The sequence below is a fragment of the Notamacropus eugenii genome, chromosome 2 (assembly GCF_028372415.1).
Source record: "Notamacropus eugenii isolate mMacEug1 chromosome 2, mMacEug1.pri_v2, whole genome shotgun sequence".
NCBI lineage: Eukaryota > Metazoa > Chordata > Mammalia > Diprotodontia > Macropodidae > Notamacropus > Notamacropus eugenii.
This window is the reverse complement of record NC_092873.1, coordinates 492,704,614-492,724,816: the sequence shown is the minus strand read 5'-3', so window position 1 is coordinate 492,724,816 and position 20,203 is coordinate 492,704,614. Positions and strand designations below refer to the sequence as shown.

At 39.6% G+C, this 20,203-nt stretch overlaps 1 protein-coding gene across 8 annotated transcripts in view; it reads left to right on the top strand.

Moving 5' to 3' along the window:
- Positions 1 to 20,203, top strand: part of TTLL7 (tubulin tyrosine ligase like 7) — a 233,682-nt gene that overhangs the window by 88,802 nt on the left and 124,677 nt on the right. For all 8 annotated transcript variants that reach the window (XM_072648853.1, XM_072648847.1, XM_072648848.1 and 5 more), the window contains exons 8-9: positions 6,435 to 6,599; positions 10,261 to 10,419. In XM_072648853.1, the coding sequence (XP_072504954.1) occupies positions 6,435 to 6,599; positions 10,261 to 10,419 (324 nt within the window). The remainder of the gene's footprint in view (positions 1 to 6,434; positions 6,600 to 10,260; positions 10,420 to 20,203) is intronic.

Below are 20,203 nucleotides of genomic sequence, written 5' to 3'. Positions count from 1 at the left end.
GACAAATTACAAGGGGGCAATCCCCTTGTTATAAGGACAGATACAGAGATTCCAAAGTAAAGGTAAATCAATGAATTGTCCATTCAGAGATTCCATCTCATACAGCAGTCTGGGGAGGAACATCATCTGATGCAGTTTTCGGATCTGGATGCTCCTTCAGGCCATCTTCAGCATAACATCTCTGCATCTTCTTTCCTTTATCTTCTTGTAGAAATCCAGATGTTCACTCTCCTACAAAACTGATCTTGATACAATTTTAGATTACTTTATACTCTTATCACTCTCACAAAATCAAAATTGGAACTTTGACCAATTGTCATGTTTAAGAAATCCAAATTAGAACCCAGTATTTACATCTCACATTAATTCATTATTCATTTCCCCCATCAGGTAGATGAGATTTCACTAAGGAGTCAATAACAGGCTCCAGTACTTGCATAAATACAATAAATAATCATTTTTAACACAGTACATGTCACATCATAAAACAATTTCAACTTCCGGTCATGTGATGCTTCTTTTAAAGCATTTACAATATGGACCACAAACCATTATTCTTTTAACATTAATCAACTGAGACAAAATAATAATGACTATGTATGCTAACCTCACAAGCCCTTGACCTGATTGTCTCCACACTATTACTAAGAATTAAAGGACCCTAACTTATTGTTGTTGATCTAAAGTCCTAAGCCTCATAGCTTGATGTTCCCCTTCCAACAATCTTTTAATAGATCTGGTATTAAGCTTACAAAATTTTTGATTATAGGAAATTACCACTAAGAGTAGGAACACGTTAGGGAAACATCATCTCCCTAACTTCATGTCAATTGCAGGCAGGAATAGATTATCAACTGGCATTCAGCCAGGATTAAAGTCTGGCAGGTATCAGTGGGGAAATTGAGTCAGGAGAATCCTACCTCAGCCCAGGCTGAACAGCTGCTCTCTCAACCTTCCCATGAGATCCCCTTTTTTCTGTTCATACCAGAATCTTACAGGCTTACTGGCATCATGGATCAGTGGCTCAGACCACCTTTCTTGCTATCCATACCTGGAATTAGATTCAGAACAAGTCAGTTAATAGTCCCATAAAAGCTTAAAATAACAAGCTCCAGTAATCAGTTTCAGATATGATTATAATTTCACATTGGTGAAGGAGCATCTTTTGAAGTAAGTCTTAAGTAGCTTGTATGCCTTTCTATACATGTTCTAGTTCCTGATTAAATAACAATCATCCTAAGTTATTGCTCTAATAGATTTACATCTGTTTTCCAAACTATTCTGTCCCTTTTTAACCTTGCTCAATCTAAAAGAATGAGTTACACATATGACAAGTTCAAACACTAACTTCACGAATCAAATAAAAACAGAAACATTTAACTTTTCCATAAATGCAAAATACTACCAAAGGTTACCTGCTTCTAAAAAACCTAGACTTAAATTCTTTTCCCCAAACTAAAGATGTCTTTGATTTAGTCTCAGTAACTAATTGGTCTTTGTAACATGTCATTTGAGCAGGACCCAGAAAATTGCTGTCTTTGGGTCCTCAATAATTCCATACCATTACAGTTAACCTTAAATCCCAATCTCGTTCTATGGAACAATGATACAACATCACCATTACACTTTAATTTCCTTTCCCTTTACCTAGTCATTCCCATATCTTTCACACCAGAGTACCCATTTACCCACTTAATTGAAAACAACAAAATTCTACTACTTGCATTGTGCTTACATTTTAAATCTTAAATTTGTTTTGAAAAACCAATCACTAGAGATTATTTATCACTTAACAAATTCCTGGTTTAGGAACTCCAAATACAGTTTACACTTTACATAGAGATTACAACTGTAACAAAGTGAAGGGCCACACCACTTGGATGATTACTTGAGACTCTTCAGCCCCTGGGTGGGACTGGCACCACTCTTCTCCTTCAATAATAGAAAGAGTTAACATCTGTTCTCTGAGCATCTCCAGTTCAGATTAGATCTTAAGAAGTCCTTCAGTAATGACTGGACTTCACAAGGAAAGGGGGATGGGGCCAGGAGGCTTTTTGTCTTAAAATTATCACAGAGCTTCCTGGAGCCATAAAATTCCTCGTCTCCATTATCTTGTCCCTTATCTCCCAACTCCCCATAAAACCTGAAATTATTATAACAAATTAGCTTATAAATGTAAATTTGGCAGGTGGGCCTTTCAAAAGTCATACAAAAGATTTTACAAAACATTTCTTCATACAACAAATATCTTCCTCTTTTAAGAACAATTTACAATTTATCACAAAACCCTCATGAAGCTAATGGGCAGAAATTACAAAAGATCTAAAACCAAGGCCTTTTCACATTTGGCTATAAGCTTCCCTTTACAAACATGCTTTTGTAAATGCTTGATTCATAGCAAAAAACAATTTTAGTTAAAATTTCCTTCTTACCGGCAGAATTAAAGTTTTAACATACTTAATACATTCTTAGATGTAACAGGCTTGAAAATCATACCCATATATAAAATATATATGCATTCTTTTTCCAAGGATTCTCATTTTCTCAATAGGAATTCTACAACACAGAAACTCTTACGCAGAATTCATAACAGCTTTTTTTAACCAATTCATCATTAATTTCACAATGTAATTTCTAATATAACAACATTAAGATTTACTTAAAAATTTAAAACTGTTTATGTTTACTTAAAACTTTAAATAAGCCCATTCAGCTGAATGCATCTTCAAGTTACTTGCCATGACATGGGCACTATTACCTGATCAGACAGAGTCAACTCAAATTTGATTGAACCATTTATTATATTAAATCGTTAGGTGATTTTTCTTTCTCTCTTCTTAAAATACTTCCTCACACCCTCACTACTTATGGAAACCATCTGAAACTGACTCATCCAGAACTATTCAAACCTTATTATCTGCCTTTCATATTTGCAGTCAAACTTTTATCTTTCCAAGTCTCTCAATCCCATTAGTCAGATTATCCAGCCTTCCTCCACATCTTAATTATAACTGTCTACACTGGAATCCTCTTTTAGCATAAAGCAAAGAAGTTAACTCTACCATTATATAGCAAACATCAGCATTTTCACTGCTTATTTATAACCAAATATAAGTTTCAAATTATTAAATTTCTATCCCATCCCTTTTAAAACCCTGATCTGTATATAACAAACTCCAGATTTAAAACTTATGTAACAATTACATTAGATTAATGTTGCATCTAACATATACCCATCCTTATGTTAAGCACTTTACAATCATACATGCTGCATAACTATCTTTTTCTGCTTAATCCTGATGGGAAGAGCATTCTTAGATGCTGCTTGTTATTCCTTCAGGACAGATTTTAACTTGAATCTTATCAAACGTGGATTTATAATCACTGATGATATATATTTTAGCCCTCTTTTTTTTTAATCAAACACTTTTGCTACTTAAAAGAAAACTTTATTTATAAATTCCCATAATCTCTTTTTTACTCTGTTCCTTAAAGAGCTGAAAAGTCCTCTTACAGTTTCCCTCCCCCAGCCTTTAAATCATATGGGGAGGGAGTAACCTTTCGCTTGTCCATGTGGTCTGAGCACATGGACAGAGTTAATGCTTTTAAGAGAAATCACTGAAATTCTGAAGTGAATTCGCAATTTTAAACACATTTTCTTTTGATATCAGAGACATTGACCCAATTCAGACCTAAAGTACAGATTTTATCTTTCAGATCTCATCAAATCAAAACTGAGCTTTTCACTCCAGACTGCCTGTCTTTTACTCTGCTAATTTCCATTACAAAAGAGATCCTTCTTGCCCAGGCAAAAGGGCCTAAGTAATTTAACACTGACAAAGTGTGACTTCCAAGCACAAAGCTTGGGAGCTTAATAACTAATAGTAATAATTACAAATCACAGTAAACAACTTTTAAATCTTTAAATCCAATAACCTTCCATAAATTTGTTTATTGGATTCCCAGTCAGGCTAAATATTTCTTAAGTGGGATGGGGCAGGGGGAAGGGAGTACAAGGTCCAAGCACATGGAATACTCCACCATCCTACCTATATCCTCTCCTTCAAATAAACCAAATACTCACCATTTCTTCCAGGTTCTTTATTCCTTAGAAAGAAGCCTACAGGTTAAAAGCCTAACAACTTAATTTAATTTAACCATTTAACTAATAGAGCCACTTTTTTTTTAAGTTGAATGCAAAGAGCCAAAATCTTTCTTTTTCACCTTCACAGAACCTGACTAGGGTTCTAGAATGCAGAAAGAAAGATTTTTTTTGAAGCAGCTTCTTAAAAGTTTTCCAACTTTCTATTAATACCATTATCAAGCCAAACAATGAAGTATTTTCTCTCTCTCTTTCTCTGTCTCTCTAACCCACTCACTCCTCTGAGGCTGCTGTAATCAGGGAGGGAAGGAGAAGGGAAGACTAAGAGATAGCAGAATTCCAAGGGAAAGTCATCTGGCTGGCTACATGGATGCATTTACAATTTAACAAAACACTTCACAAGCTCACAGATGAACACAGAACAGATAGAGCAATACAGATCCTCTCTTTTTAGGAAATAAACTAATTTTAGATTAGACCGGTCAAAATCCAACTTTTCATGTCAATTTACTCTGACTGATTTCAAGCCAAATTCAAAAGGATCCTTCCCAGAGTCTAGATTCTTCCTCCCCCCCTCTTTCTCTCTGCTCTCTCTCTCCAGGGCAGACAGAAGAAGGAATATAGCCAGCATTCCTTCAAATGGGCTTCCGAAGAAATACCCAGAGGATTATTCATCCATCCCCCCTCCCTGGTACCATTCCCCTTCTTAGGACTTATACTCTGAAAGCCCCAGAAGGATTGGTCATGCCTAAGATCCCCAGGCATACAAGGCAGTACTTAGCCACTGATTTTCCTGCCTGTTTCTCAGGTCCCTGACTTACTCTGCCTCTGGCTGTTCAGTCCATTATTGTAGCTGCGTTCCCAACAATTCCAAACAGTCCTGGAAAAGTTAGCAGTCAGAAGAGGGGAAATGTGCCTGTGGGTGTCTGGGCCACTGAACAATCAATGGGCATACTCCCATTCCCCACAAGCAAGATTCCATCCTAACCTTTCTGATGCTAAAGATCCCTCTGAAGGCAAACTAGAAATGTTGGCTCCATAGTGCTGGTAGGGTTCCCATTGGGGAGGAAGAATAGGGGTGTCTCTTTTTGAGACTATTGGGGAAGAAAAGACCAGGATAGATAGATATAGAGAAAATGGCTTCAGACTTTTCTGGGAAGTACCATGAAATTCAGAGCTGAAGGGAATCCTGGGATGTGATCTAATTCATCCTCCTGCAAGATTTCCATTAGAATTTGCTGCCTTTCTGTTCCCAGGTATGTGTCTTGACTCCACAATTAGAATATAAACTCCTTATGGATAGGAATGAGAGCTTAGCCTTTTATCAACCCTATGTCACCCAGCACAGTGCCAGGCGCATATATTTTCAATATATATTTTGCCCTTGAAGCTTCTTATAAATATTAATTTACCGTATGACAAGCTGATCACGAGTATTGAAAACAATTGACATATCATCCCAAGTTCCAGCTGTAAAAGTCCAAGGTTTTTAGAAATGCCTTGTTCTTTGTTTATTCTGCTCTGATATGGGGACACCTTTGAGTTTATTGCATTTTTCCTTCCAGTGTCATAAGTATTTCATGTACCTACCTGTGGTTACAGATGGGATTGGATACCAAGCCTGGTTGGACGGTGGGAGGGCCCACTGTGGAGCTCAGATAACTTTCCTTTCAGCCTCTCTTGTTTATATAAGACCATTGCTGCAGCCCTAATTCAATTCCCATTTCTTGGAAAAGAGATCGCACAAATAATACCTTTCAGAAAAGAAACCATGGTGAAAACAGGAAGAGTGCGTGTATTTCAGAATGTTGGACATAGCAAAAAAAAAAAAAAACCCAAAAAACAAACAAACAAAAAAAAAAAACAAGCAAACACCGCCACCCCCCCCCCCAAAAAAAAAAAACCATAACACCACCAAACCAACAGCGTCAGCAACAACAAAGCCCTTAAAACATTTTCCTGGTATAGAAATATTAACTCGGGGCATTTGTACTCAGAGTTCTGTGCATATGTCTCTCCTTTATAGTCGAATACATAACTCTTGCCAATACAGGTAATTGGTACCGCAGCAAAGTGCCTGCTTTTTGCAGAGCATTATATTAAGTCCGGGAAGGTGAGCCCGTTATTCTACTTATTTTGTAAATTAAGTAAATAGCTACTTGTTTGCCAGCAAGGATAATGCAAAATTTTAAATGAATTCATTCCATCTCTTTGGATAGGCTTTTTTTTTGGGGGGGGGGGCGTTGTTTGTTTGGTGATTGTTTTTGCTGTGAAGCACCACAGGATGGGGTTCTATGGATGATGTGACCACTTTGATTTTCATGTTTTCCAGAGCCAGCTCTATATGCATCTGACAAACTACTCTGTGAATAAACATAATGAGCGCTTTGAACGGGATGAAACTGAGGATAAAGGCAGCAAGCGGTCTATCAAATGGTTTACAGAATTCCTACAAACAAATAAACACGATGTTGCTAAGTTTTGGAATGACATTTCAGTAAGATTATGCCATTACACCATTATAGTAGTTAATTTTCTGCTTTAAAAACAATACATTACATAAAAGCCAGGAGTCTCCTTAATGCATTATTTCCTCAGGCTCAATTAATTGATCAATATCCCATTATAAGACTTGTCATTGGTTGCCAGAAGCATGAGTTTAAATTCCTAACTAGGGTGACTCTTAGACTAAATTAAACTTTTACTTCAAGATATTGGTCTGTGTCAGCGTATAGTATACAGATACTTAGAAGTGAAGTCATTTTAGCGGATTGGGAAGACAGTAGGACATGTTATAGCTGAACAGCAAACCTATATGAGACTAGGCTAATAATCATATTATTAAGCTGACTAAGGGGATTAAAACTGTCCTCAAAGTCTAGGAAGCATGCTTATTGAAGATTCACAGTGACACAGAGACTGTGTAATTTGATTTAGAAGCTCTCCTTTTGGGAGGATAGGAGGTAATAAAAATATATGTCATGGGTAATGACCATCAAAGATCAGCAAATTTGTAGATTGTGCCTGCATTGACATTTGTCTCAACCTAATGGTTTGTTAAATTGATGGCTTCCATCCTGAGTAGAGACTAAACGTATCCAAACTGGATTTGAGCTTGGCAGGATGATAAATGTTTGTTTGTTGAATTGAAATAAGGTCTTTACTCTATTGTGGAGGCTAATTGTTCTAGTGATTTTTTAAACACCCATGATATGCTAAAAGGCTTTGATAATCCCAGCATGACAATGGGAAGAAGTTTGGATTTAGTGTTCTTGGATATAGGCTCAAACCTTGGCTCTTCTCCTGACTATCTCTCTAACCTCAGCCAAGTCACCTGCTCTTTCTGGGGCTCAGTTTCCTCATCTTTAAAATTTGAGATTAAGACTATGTGATCCCTAAGTCCCCTTCCAAGGCCAAATCCTAGGAGGCATCATTAGATTGAGAACAGAGGACTGACCGGAGTACAACTGATTTAATTTGAAAAGGGACATTTTGGACATCAGCTGATTTTGATGGACAGTAATCATGACACACACAACCCAGTAGGCTTGTTGTGGCTTAATGAATAGGTGACTGGGACTAAGCAATGGTTCGTCTTAATTTTCTCTAAGACTTGACAGGGGTACCTGTACTTATCAGATTAAGCTGTTCTTTCCTCCATAGTTCTCACTTCCAAACGGAGTTTGCTCTTAGGGAAATTTCCTTGGCAGGGGGTGGGGGAGGGAGGGAGAGAGAGAGAGAGAGAGAGAGAGAGAGAGAGAGAGAGAGAGAGAGAGAGAGAGAGAGAGAGAGAGAGAGAAGCTATGAGGCTATCTGACTGAAGGGTATTGAAATGGAACTAGAAGTCTGGAAAAAAAAATTATACTCTATCTACTAGCTACTGGCTTTCGATGACATTTTTCCTACATACATTTGAGAATTTAATTGGAAGAAGGAATAGGTATAGAATTGCTGACCAGCAGAGTTAGTAATAATGGAATTTACTTATCCATCTTAGCCAAAAGTATAGTGAGTATCCTTTCTTTTGAAGTTATAATGTAGAGGATGTGGAGGTTAAAAGTCTTGGTCTGATAAGGCATTGGTATTTTCCTGAACTTCTGAAAATATAGTCAAAAAACACTTGCTGTTTACAAATCTATAAAGAGCATATAGAAAATCTGAATCTTAGAAAGGTTATTTCAAAGAATATCTGATTATAAATTTACCAAGTTGAAGTGTCTGCATTTTCATAGTTATTGAACATTTATTTTCTGTGATGGAGATTTTTCTATAAACTTTTCAAAAATAATTTTAAAGGTGAATCATAGGATGTTGTATTAAAAAGATGAGATATAGTTAGGTTGGAATTGAACTTTGTCTTAATGTATCACAAATGTTATACAGTTTGCTGAGGATGTTTTTAGTGACTTATTTTGGGGAGACATGTCTCTGAAATATACCCCTTCCTTTTTGGAGGCCAAGAGTCATAAATAATCTCCAGTAAAAACAGGGCAATGTGACTCCTTTGGCTGAAAAAAAAATAATAAATCTTATCTAAATTCAGGCAATTAGTAACAATGATTGTAATCATTCAAAAATGCCCTGATTGAATCCCTTTTTAAAAAAACCTATTTAACATTTAAATCTTCATGTGACAAAAGTTCTAGGTCTCAAATTTGAAACATAATACATAAAGCCTGTACGAAAATTTCTGTCACTATCATCAATTGCGTATATTTCCAGATATCAATAATGGCCTTGTACTTATATAAGGAGTAAAATGTACCAGATCACACTAGAGTTTTTTTTTTCCTTCTGTCCTTACCTTTTGTGCCCTTTCATGGATGGGCTTGCTGGGAAATTTGATTAATTTTGATTGGCAGAATACATACTAAATGACAATGAAATTGCATTTAGTGGTACATCAGTGGCTCAAAGATGGCCTAATCTATTTTAGAACCTTGAAATAAGTTTACCCGTAACTCAAAAAGCTGGAAATAGGACTGTGTTGTCCCCAAGAGAGACATGGATAGCTAGTTGAATGAAATCAGTAGTCTCTTCTCCCAGTTGTGTGGTATCAATTGTTAGTCATTCCAAACCCATTGCTACAGTAATATACTGGAAGATACATAGAATCAGACTTTTTGTTTCTACTTGACATTTGTGTTACCATGTGGTCTTGTCATTTCTAACCCAATTGTCTGAAAACTCCATCAGCACATTTCTTCCAGTCATGCCCAGTTCTGTGCCAAGGGTCAGCATCCTGCTGAAATTAGGAAGAGTTAACTTCTCATGCCTTCCTCTTTTATTCTGCCTTAGGACAGTGTTTATGCTCTTTGGTGGGGTGGGGGAGGACAGGATGGAAAGATAGGCAAGTGTGTTCGACTAGGTATAAATCATAGTGAGCTCAAGGAAATAGCATCCCTTTCCATAGACAATGAAAACTGAAAACAACCTCAGTGGAGTAATATTCCAGAAACTGGGCTATTCAGTAAAACAGATTAGTATTATGAAAGACAGAAAACCAGGACAAATACAAGTCATGGGACAGGACCTGATTGTGATCTCTTGGTCTCAGTTTTTTCCAGTCCTTACCCTCAAGCTCAGGGGTTTGGAAGATGTGTTGATGTCCTGGTCCTCTCTAGGAGGAGCCTGGTGAAGCCTCTGTTCTTCTCAGAATCATGTTTTTAAATACAGAAAATGAAATATGCAGGATGGCAAAGGAAAATAAGACAAAACTGCATTGAAATAGTCATTTTAAATAGAAAGGAAAGCAAAAGTTCCTAGACCCCAGGTTAAGAAGCCCTGCTTTAGCTAGATGCTGCTTGGTGAAATTGGTCCTTTTAAAATCAGCTTCTAATAACTCACCCTAAAATTGGTTTTCTTTCGTAGCAAATCTCGAAAGCTATCTTCATTTCAGTTTTTGTCCTCCAAGCCCTTTCCATTTAACAGCTTTTCTCAATTTTAGTATGAAGAAAGACCCTCAGGTGCCTTCCAGTGACCTTTTTGTTATATTTGTTTTTAAGTCACTGGGGGAGAATGCCAGTCTGAAGCCCTGTTTTGCCTTTAGCTAGTAGCTGATAAAAACATTGTCCATTAACTCTTTACTTTTTTCAAGACAGAGAGATCAGATGCAATCTAATGAGCACTTTTTATCTGTTTTGTCACCTTTTGCCTAGGAATTGGTGGTAAAAACTCTGATCGTAGCAGAACCCCACGTCTTACATGCGTATCGCATGTGTAGACCTGGACAACCCCCAGGAAGTGAAAGTGTCTGCTTTGAAGTCCTGGGATTTGATATTTTGTTGGACAGAAAACTGAAGCCATGGCTTCTGGAGGTAATGTATTATTTGTGAAGAACGAGGAATGTTCAGTATACCTTGCATTTGAAAATGTCTCCCTTCATACAGTGTTAATAGCAACCTTCCACAGCTGAGTGCCTTTCCTAGTTAGACTCGGCAGACCATTTGAATTGAAAATGGCTACAGAAAGCCCTGGATAGTGGCAAGTTTTTTTTGTTTGTTTGTTTTTTGTTTTTTTATCCATGAGGCGGTGGGCAAGATTTCTTCGAATCAGACGAATGTCATGCTAAGATGAGGGGAGGGCTTGGAATTTCTAAGTACCTATAGGAGTCTGCCCTCCTCTCTGCAGTACTGCATGTTTCTTCATTCCAGACAATGTAAAGCTAATCGACAATCAGGGCAGTGTAGTATCACTTGGGGAAGATTTTCATTTCACAGTGTAGGAAACAAGGATGTGGGATTTAAAAGACACAATGAAAGAGAGAATTGAGGTAATTACCCAGATAATTTAAATGGAAAGTTTGCTTATGAAGGAAAAAAAAGCAGTGTGTTTTTGAGAGGTAAAGAACCTGGAAGGAAAGGTCAGGAAGACTCAGAATACTTTGTATTGGTATAGGGCTGTTGAATTCAAAGTGTTTTCTTGTAGGTTTTTCTCCTTTATCTGTCTCAGTCCATACAGCCCATGTTCACCAGATAATTGCTTCTTTCTACCAGACCATGCTGCCTCTAGGGTGGTAAGCCCTTGAACACTGAAATGCTTTATCAATCATTTTTATTATTTGGAGGTAGAATGGAAGAGAATTGTTGAAGGGGGAAGAAGAGGAGAAAAGAAAGATAATTTCAGATTCCTTATTGGACAGCTGCCTTGGGTATCATTTGGGGGAATATCTGATTATCAGTATCAGAAAACAAAACTCAAAGCGAGACAGCTTTAATTTGCTTCTTGTCAGCATCAATGGGAGACTGATTTATCCACTGTGGTGCCTGGTTCACAGACAACTCATGACATAGAGAGCTTCTTCTGCATTTATAAATGTATACACATGCAGACGTGGTCAGCTCTGCACTAACTAGTGAAGTAACCTAAGCTTGTCCCCCACCCCATTCCTCCCTCACTCCTAAGCCCAGCACCCAATACTTTCAGCTTTTCTTAGAGCAAAACAACTAATAAGTCACTGTCTCAGGGCAAGTGATCTTTCTGCATTATTACCATCAAGAATATTTGCATTCTGGAAAAGAACCATTGACAGGGAGAAAACAATGTAAAGGAATGATTCCCTGACGGTGAAATTTCAAGTTATGGTACCAAGACAGGGGAAATGTTTTTGGTCAAATACATCTGCCATGGTAGGTCTGCAATCAGTCTCACCTCCTTGTAGAAGTCATCTAGGCTGGTGATAGGCCAGTAGAAAAATAATGCTTCTTTGTCACTAGAAGTTTGGGGTTTGAGTGCTCAAATACGCAGTTAAGGGTCACTTGTTGTAAGTTTACCAGTTTTGCTGACAAATTGGTTGTGGCCTCACAGCATCAGGTACATATTGGTTGTGGTGCTGGACCAAAGTCTTAAGCCTAGCTGCCTGTGGATGAGAAAAAGATGATGCTGATGTTGACCTTTGACACCGAGCAGTTAACTGAAGCCTTCCTGAGTGCGCCCCTGATGGATGCCGGTTGTCAGTTCAGGCAGCATTTGTACAAACTCCTGTTCTAGACCTGGAAAAGCATACACAGAGGCATGGAAGGAGGGATAGCCATAGTGTAGGGGCAGCAGCAGGACATTCACATGGGAAAGACCTGTGAGAAGAGGTAGGGGTTCAGTTATCCAGTGACTTGGACTTTTTCCTGTAAGCAGTTGTGCAGTTTTGGAGCAGGGAGGTGAGGTGATGAAAACAGCATGGAGGGAGTTTTATTGAGCAGTTGGTATCCAGATAGATTGACTTGGGAAGGGAGGGAGAACAAAGACAAAATGAGCTAGTTTAGAGGCAGCTACTGCAGTAATCCAGCAGTTGGAGATCCACAACTGGAGATTAAGAGGGAAGTTCTCGATCACAATAATGCATTCATTAGTGACTGTTTACCAAAGGCAGACGGACACCACAAATATGTTTGATCATCTCCTCTCCCCAGGACAGCTGCTTTTTCTTGCTAATTCAGGATGGGGAAGGAAGGGGGGTGAGGGGGACGCAGCACATTCCACATAGAATATGTTATTTCAGTGCCTGCTCTACATATAAGGACTTGACATAGTAGGTATTTACTGTATTCATAAAAATGGCAAGGCAGAGAGGCCAAACTGGAACATTTTAGGCTTTTTGTGGCTGTTGCTGTTTTGCTGAAATGTCTGCAATTACAGAAGTTTTTCTGTGAAAAATATTATTTGATGAGATCCTTCAAGCATTTATTAAGTACCTACTCTGTAGTAAGTATTGATACTGCAAAGGCAAAAAAAAAAAAAAGAAACCAAAGAAAAAATAGCCCTTGGCCTCAAGGAGCTTATATTCTAACTGAAGATGAACAGATCTACAAAATAGATAATCAAATATAAGACCTTATGTAATATGACAATCAAATATAAGATATTTCAGTTCTGCCTTAAAATAGATTCGTTGAGGAGGCTAGAGTGCTCACAGTTTCAGGGCTCATGGAAGACTACCTGTAGGAGGTGGCACTTCAGCTGAGCTGAGAAGGAATCAAAGATTTCTTAGAGCTATTGTTAAGAAAGGTGGGAATGGGTATTTTAGGCATTTGGGTATAACTTGTGAAAGGGCATGAATTGGGGCAACAGACAGTTGCTTTGAGAATGTGAAGGGAGATGATGGGTTTTTGTTTGTTTTTTTGATTTCCAGTTTCAAATTCTCTCTCTTCCTCCTTTCCCCCCTTTTCCCACCCGTTGAGAAAGCAAGAAATACAATGCCCTTTATACAGGTGAAGCCATGTAAAACATATTTCCACATTATCCATGTTGAGAAAAAAAAGGCAAGAAAAATAAGGAAGGTGAAAAAAATGTGCTTCAGCGTGCATGTAGAGGCCAACACTTCTGTTCTCTCATAAACTGAGTTTAAAAAGGCAGATCAGAGCCAGATTTGGAAAGGCTTTAAATGCCAAACAGAAGAGCTCAGATTTGATCCTCAAGGTGGGGGTTGGGGTGGGAGGGGCTTCTACAGGCTCTGGTACAGGAGAGTAGCATGGTCAGCCCTGTACCTTGTGAAGATTATTTGGATATTTGAAAGGAAACTGGTACCAGAAGACCAGGCAAGAGGTCATGAGGTGGTGGCTATGCAAGCAAGAAAGGGGAGAAATGCAAGAGATATTGTGGAGGAATTAACAAGACTTAGCAACTGATTGGATTTGGCAGGTGAAGGGTGGGAAAAAGAGGTGAGGATCAATCATGTTGTAGAGTCCCTATTCTGTACCAGACATGGTGGTAGGTGCTGGGGTGGTGGAACAGTGTTTTAGTAGTAGGTTCTTAGGTAGATTGGAGGGGGTTGAGATGTGAATGGCAGGTGAACCATAGGCAGTAGCTTGGGCAGAGGTGGGGTACAAATAAGAAGAAAGGTCAAGAATTTTTTTTTTCTTTTAGATTGAAGACCTGGGCATGTTGGCAGGCAGTTGGGAAGGAGACAGTAGATAAAGAGAGATTGACTATAGAAGGTAGGAAATGATTTGAAATTGTAGTGGTTGGGATCTGAGGTCCAAATAGTGGGACTGGACAAGGAGAAGGACCATCTGTATGTAGCAAGGGAGAAGAGTTAACATATAATTAGCCACATCCCATTTTTGGTAGTACTTTAGAAATAATAGTATCTGTCATCTCCCACTCCATCCCTTCCTCACAGTTCTAGACTGCATAAAATGTCAGCTTGCAGTTGAAAGGGTGAAAGAATGAGAACATGAGATGCCAGAACATATTTAGATCATGGTGTGATGGAAGGAGACCATGGCTTTGGAGCACCTGGGTTTGAATCCTGCCTCAACTACTCCTAACAGTCCCCATGACCTTGGGCAGGTGACTTGGCCCCCCGCTTTGTCAGGTGATTTAGCTGCAGAAATGAGCAGATTAGGTTGATAGGCTCTGAGACCACTTCCAGCTCTTTTTTATTTTTCATACTGCTCTACTCAGTACCAGCTCTGCTTCTTATGCTGTGCCAGTCCCTCCTCCCCCAACCCGGTTTTCTATTAGCAGAAGCACTTGATGCCTTGGGACTTCTAATCTCCCCCCTTCTCTGGTTCCCGAAACAAGGCTCATTTTGGGGCTTGCCCTTTCTGCCACTTGTGCGGGGCTCCAGCCCTGGGTGCCTGTCTAGCACGCGACAGATACCTTAAGGTTCACCCTTGTGACATTCTCCAGTTTCACCTTTTCCACTGAACCCCTCCTTCGCACACCTGTCTCTGCCCTTCCCTCCTCTGCCCTGGCTGGCTTAGCTGTCCTCTCCATCTCTGACATAGGAGAGGTGGGTGAGGGAGTGAGGCCAGCTGGGGACTGGGGCCCTGATAGGGGACTGGGATTGGGGTAGTGGTTCCCAGCAAGCCCCAAGAGAAGGGACTTTAGAAACCAGTTATCCTAATGGGTTTTTTAAATGTATTCTCCCCATAGATCTCTCCGTTAGTAACATAATTGAAAGTTAACTGAACCTTTTTAAGTCTCTTTAGCCTTGAAATCAAAAAAAATATATATATGAGAGCTCACATTAAGATTCATGGAGCCAGAGTTTGGAAAGATAGAAGTACAACTTCCATTTTCTATTCACTCATTCTTGTGCCATGATTAATTATAATAACCACAAAAATATAACCATAACAGCTAATAGTTCTGGATAAATAAACGTTCCTTGTATCAGTGAGAAAACTGGTTTTTTAAACAACGGCTGATCATGCCACATGCAAAGACCTTTGGCGCCACCAAGTGGAAGAAAGCAGATAGTACTGAATATACTGGAGATAAAATTTCTGGCAATTTTGAAGCTGAGGGGAAATTCATATTCCTTTTCATGTCTTCTCAAATTCCCCTGCCCCAAAGTGAAATATTGAGAAAGTGGAAACATACGCTATACTTTGCATTTATGAAGTGTTTTTTTCGTCACTTGATTAATTTAGATATGGAAGGAGGGTTGGTAATGTTGAGATAGCCTTGTTTCCCAGATGATCATATCTGATAGACTGCATTTAACAGTATGGTTTATTCAGATGACAATTGCAAATCCCCTTTTAAATGTTTTACCTTTTGTTACAAATGGAGTTTCAAGCTATTGAAATTTGAGGATCATAGGACCCTTTAGTTTTTACCAGTTTGAGCATCAGGGAAGGAAAATGAAATTAGAAGAGGAGAAGTAAGAAATGGTTTTGAAAAAGCTGTTCTCTTTCTTCGGCTTAGTGTCCTTTGGTATCAAGCAAACAGAGGAATCTGTCCTTGGAAGGGTGGGGAAAAGCCAGAGCAGAGCCTCCTAAACAGGACTCTGGGCTGCATGGAATCTCTCCTGAATCACGTCCTCTTTGCTGTGGGCTCATTTCTTGAGTTTTTCCTTGCAGAAGCTTGGGCTCAGATCTTGTGGCTTGTTTTTAATCATCTTTGTGAGCTTTTCTTGAGGAAGATGGTGAGCCAGGACAGTTGCTGGTACCTTTGCATATATCCGTTGATTTTTGTGCATGAGTTCCAGTGCCTTGGAGAGTGCAGATACTGAAGACAGGTCAGGCTTGGGGGTACATGACAGTGGGGGAAGGCTGAAGGAAAGCAGAGGAAGGAATTTTTGGTGCAGAAGCATGTGTCACTGGCTTGCTGGAATCCTTGCTTACCGACCTGTCCCAGAGCCACCTCTAGATTGATCATAATTTTTCAATGAATGAAATTAATCAACAAGCCATTATTAAGGATTTACTACTATACTAGGCTACTTATTTTGAGGGACAGGAAAATTTGGATTCAAAGTCAAAGGATAAAGGTTCACTTTTGACCCTGTCGCTTTTTGTATGATTTATAGACAAACCACTCCACGTCTGTGGGCCTCATTATACTTACTCATCTGTAAAATAGGAGGGTGGGGTGGACTTTTTCAGTCCCAGATCTATGATCCTAAGTATTAGAAAGTTCTCATTATTTTCATTTGTTTTCTGCCTTAGAATCTTGGGTCCAAGAGATTTATTCTATCTCAATTGGCTGACAGCAAAACTCTTGCCATTTTTTATTAAAGTCTTGTGTTTGTTGAATTAAATGTCTGTGCCTCCTATTTTTTCCAATTTATCACTACTTCAGTTTAAGCAGATATTAGCAAACTTTGGATCAAGGCGTGAGGGCTACGGAAAGCCATCTGCTTATAAACAGCTAATCCTGTCATAAGAGCTCTAGTTTGTATAGAAGTAAAAGTGCTAGCAGTTGAGTATTGAAGGCCATAGATTTTTCTCGAAATCTCTGCCAGCCTTGCTGAGAGCCTCTGGGAGGGGCTGAGGGAGAGTGCTGTCCTTCAGTTGTCTTCTGTTTCTTACAGACCAGGTGAATTATGGGGCTTTTAAAAATACCTCCTTGAATGTTGGGCCACCGCCATGAATATAATAACCAACTCTTTTTCTGCATTTGCTTTGTGGAGTAGAAAAAGTGAAAACCCTAGTTAGAGTCAAGGGAAGAAAAGACTAATGGCTGTTGAGGGATTGGAATGAAATTGGCTTACTCCTTTTATCTAGGAATAATTTTGGAAGCCAAAATGCAACTAGGCACTCGGAGCCAGTTTTTTCCGTCTGTGTAAGTTGATTCTCCTACTGGTATATTAACATCCAAAAGAGGGTCCATATTCCCCATTCCATTCAGTCCTGATAAACTCTATTTATACAGAGCCTAAAATTGTCAGAGCCTATTTACAGTTTAACTCTTAGCGGTCAGTACCTACTGTGTACTAGTAGCTGAGAGTTTGGGAGCCTAAGACAGGCTTGAACTTGTATACAGAAAGCTAGTGGTTTGGTGTCTGTTAATACAGGGGCAGCCCTGGTGGTCAGTAGATGGAGGGGAGTGGTAAGACTGCAGTGGGAGATGTTACCTTTTAATCCAGGCGATCCCAACGTGGGACCCCTGCAGAATGGGAAGATGAGTGAATTGCAATGTCTGTCAATCACTGCCTTTCCCCCAGTTCTGGGTGTCATGGAAGGACACTGGCAAAGAAGAAGAGGTCCAGAGAGGGGGTGTGGGCAGAATGCTGACAGGCATGAGAGCCGAGTCACATGAGGAATGATGGGAGGATCAAGGGATCATAGACTTGGCCTGCTAAGAGACATTGGAGACCATCTGGTCTAACCCCCCACATTTGACAAATGAAAAACCTGAGGCCCCATGAGGGGAGGTCCCCTGTCCAAGGTCATGATAGGAGAGTGAACACCAGCATTAACTCAGTGTTGGGAAGTTTGTAGAACACTTTATATAGGCTGACTGGTAATAGAGGTGAATGCACGCAGAGTTTAGGAAGGACATGACGTGATGTCTGCTTGTCTTCAGCATGTAAGAAAGAGATTAGACTGTTCCTGACCCTTTCCTGTTTGCTCTTCTGTCGCTACAGATGAACTAACTAGAACAAGCAGATACAAGGTAAATTTTGGCCAAACGTAAAAACCACAACCAAGTAAAAAAAAAAATAAAAATTAGCTTTCTTAAGATTATCATTACTCTACTGTAGAATCAGCTACCTTGGGAGGCACTGAGACCCCCATCACTATAAGTATTCATGTGGAGGCTAGAGGGATGAACCTGTGTCTGAGATATGATAGAAGAGATGATTGGATTGATGACCACCAGAGTTCCTTCTTAGTCTAGACTTTATGATTCTCTTATTTCCAGGTGTACAAGAGGATATGAGAGCAAAGCTAACTTCTCTTTGGTCTCTTCCTTTGGTTACTGGGCATAATCCATTGGACTTACCCTGGCAGCCATACTACAGGAAGGCCAACCCATAATAATATTAAAGTCTTATTATCTGCCTAAAGGACTCTCAGTTTCTCCTACCCTCACAGCTCTCTCTCCATTCCTGACTCCAAGAGACTTGAGAATCCAATTTTTGAGGTTCAGGAAGTTTCTCTTTAGCTTCCAAATTGTTGAATTATACACAACTCAAAACCAAACATGTACAAACACAGATGTACATATTCCAACACCGAGAACAACAGCGTACCCACTCTCTCTACCAAATCTGCCCATTCTCCTACTCCCACCGACATCCACTTAGACAAAATTATAAAATAAGTGTAGTTTAGTTTCATATTCCTGCCTTCTCTTTTGTGGGCCCTTCTTGCTACTCCCATAAAATTCTAGATGTACCCAGGACCTTGGACTAGTCCTCCCAATTCCCAGAGCTTATCACTTCCCCATTGATACCTAGTAACTGGCCTGAGTTAACTAATCTAATAAGCTAATGGTGTGCTAATTCTCAAGTGAGACAGTGTGGCATAGTGAGTCGAGTGCTGGACTTGGGAGTCAGGAGCCCATGGATTCAAGACCTGCCTCTTGATGGATATTGGATGTGTGTGAACCTGGGTCAGTCACTTAACCCCTCATTTGCCAGATCCCCCTCCTCCCCCAGGCAACTCTTTCCAGGCTAGTGCTGCACTGGTAGAGGGAGTTTTTTCATTGAGACTTACCTATATCACTCCAAAAAAAAAAAAAAAACCCAAACCTCACCAAAACTAGGAGTAATCCTAACTCCAGTAGTTCCCTCATGGGGTGATTGTCAGGATTAAACAAGGTGATATGTAGGAAACTTTATTTTGTAATATGTAAACTTTGTAAACTTTAAAATTTGTAAATGGTGGTTGAGATTCATTGTTTTTTTCTAGGTCTCAGTATCACCCATACTTTTCTTCCTGCAGCCCTGTCCAGATTTCCCTTGTACAGAGCCTGAGTGTGCCCTGTGAATCCAGCATTATGTATTTTTTCATCTCTGAAATGACCTAAGGGCCACCCATTGGCAAAGGCAGGATTTGAACTCGAGTCTACCATCTCCAATTACAGTATATCTTCCTTGGTACCACTGTGCTGAGTGTAATATTCTACAGATAGCAGAGTGAAAAGCCTGCCTCCTGAATCTCACCTGGGCCTCTGGCAGGGTGTGGGCAGGGCTGGTAGCCTCTCAGCAGCCTCTTTCATGTCTGACTCACTGCTCTCCTAGGCCCCTTCCCATTTCTGTGATTCTCGTAGGGCAAAGCAGTCAAGAGACGGCAGCTTCCTCTAAGACCACTGTATAATTTTTCTTATTACTATTCAGATCATCTCCAGTTCCTTGCCTGTCTTTGTGCCGCAGTGGGAAAGTTGAGGAGCACTGACCCTTGCTGAGGTCAGGAGCTCAGAGAGTTACCTCACTGATGTCATTAGCATTCCACTGAGGCTCTTCCCGGAGAAAAGACTTTTCACTCACTAGCCATTTGTGATTTTCCCCTTCTTATTTCAAAATGAGGAAAAGATTCCTTTAAGCAAGGACAGAGGGACCAGTCTCCTAGGATGGTGGGGCAGCATGATGGACATTCTTCAAGGCATGACCCTGTTTTCAGAAGGATATTCCCTTTTGGCATGTGATAAATGAACCACTTAAATATACTTAGTCTGTCTTAATAGCTGGATGGTACCATTTCACAGCCTCCTTTTCCCTCCTCCCCTATTAAACTGATACATTTAAATTGCATTAAGATCCCAGATGGATAATAGAATTTTTATCTAGCTTTAAAATTTAAAGCTTAAAAACATACACTTTTGGAAATCAAAGCTTGCTCCCAAATTATGACCTAAGTCCAGCAGTTCCCTTGCACAGAGATATTACCCAGTGAGATGGAAAAAGGAGAGACTAGAGTTTTTCCCCGT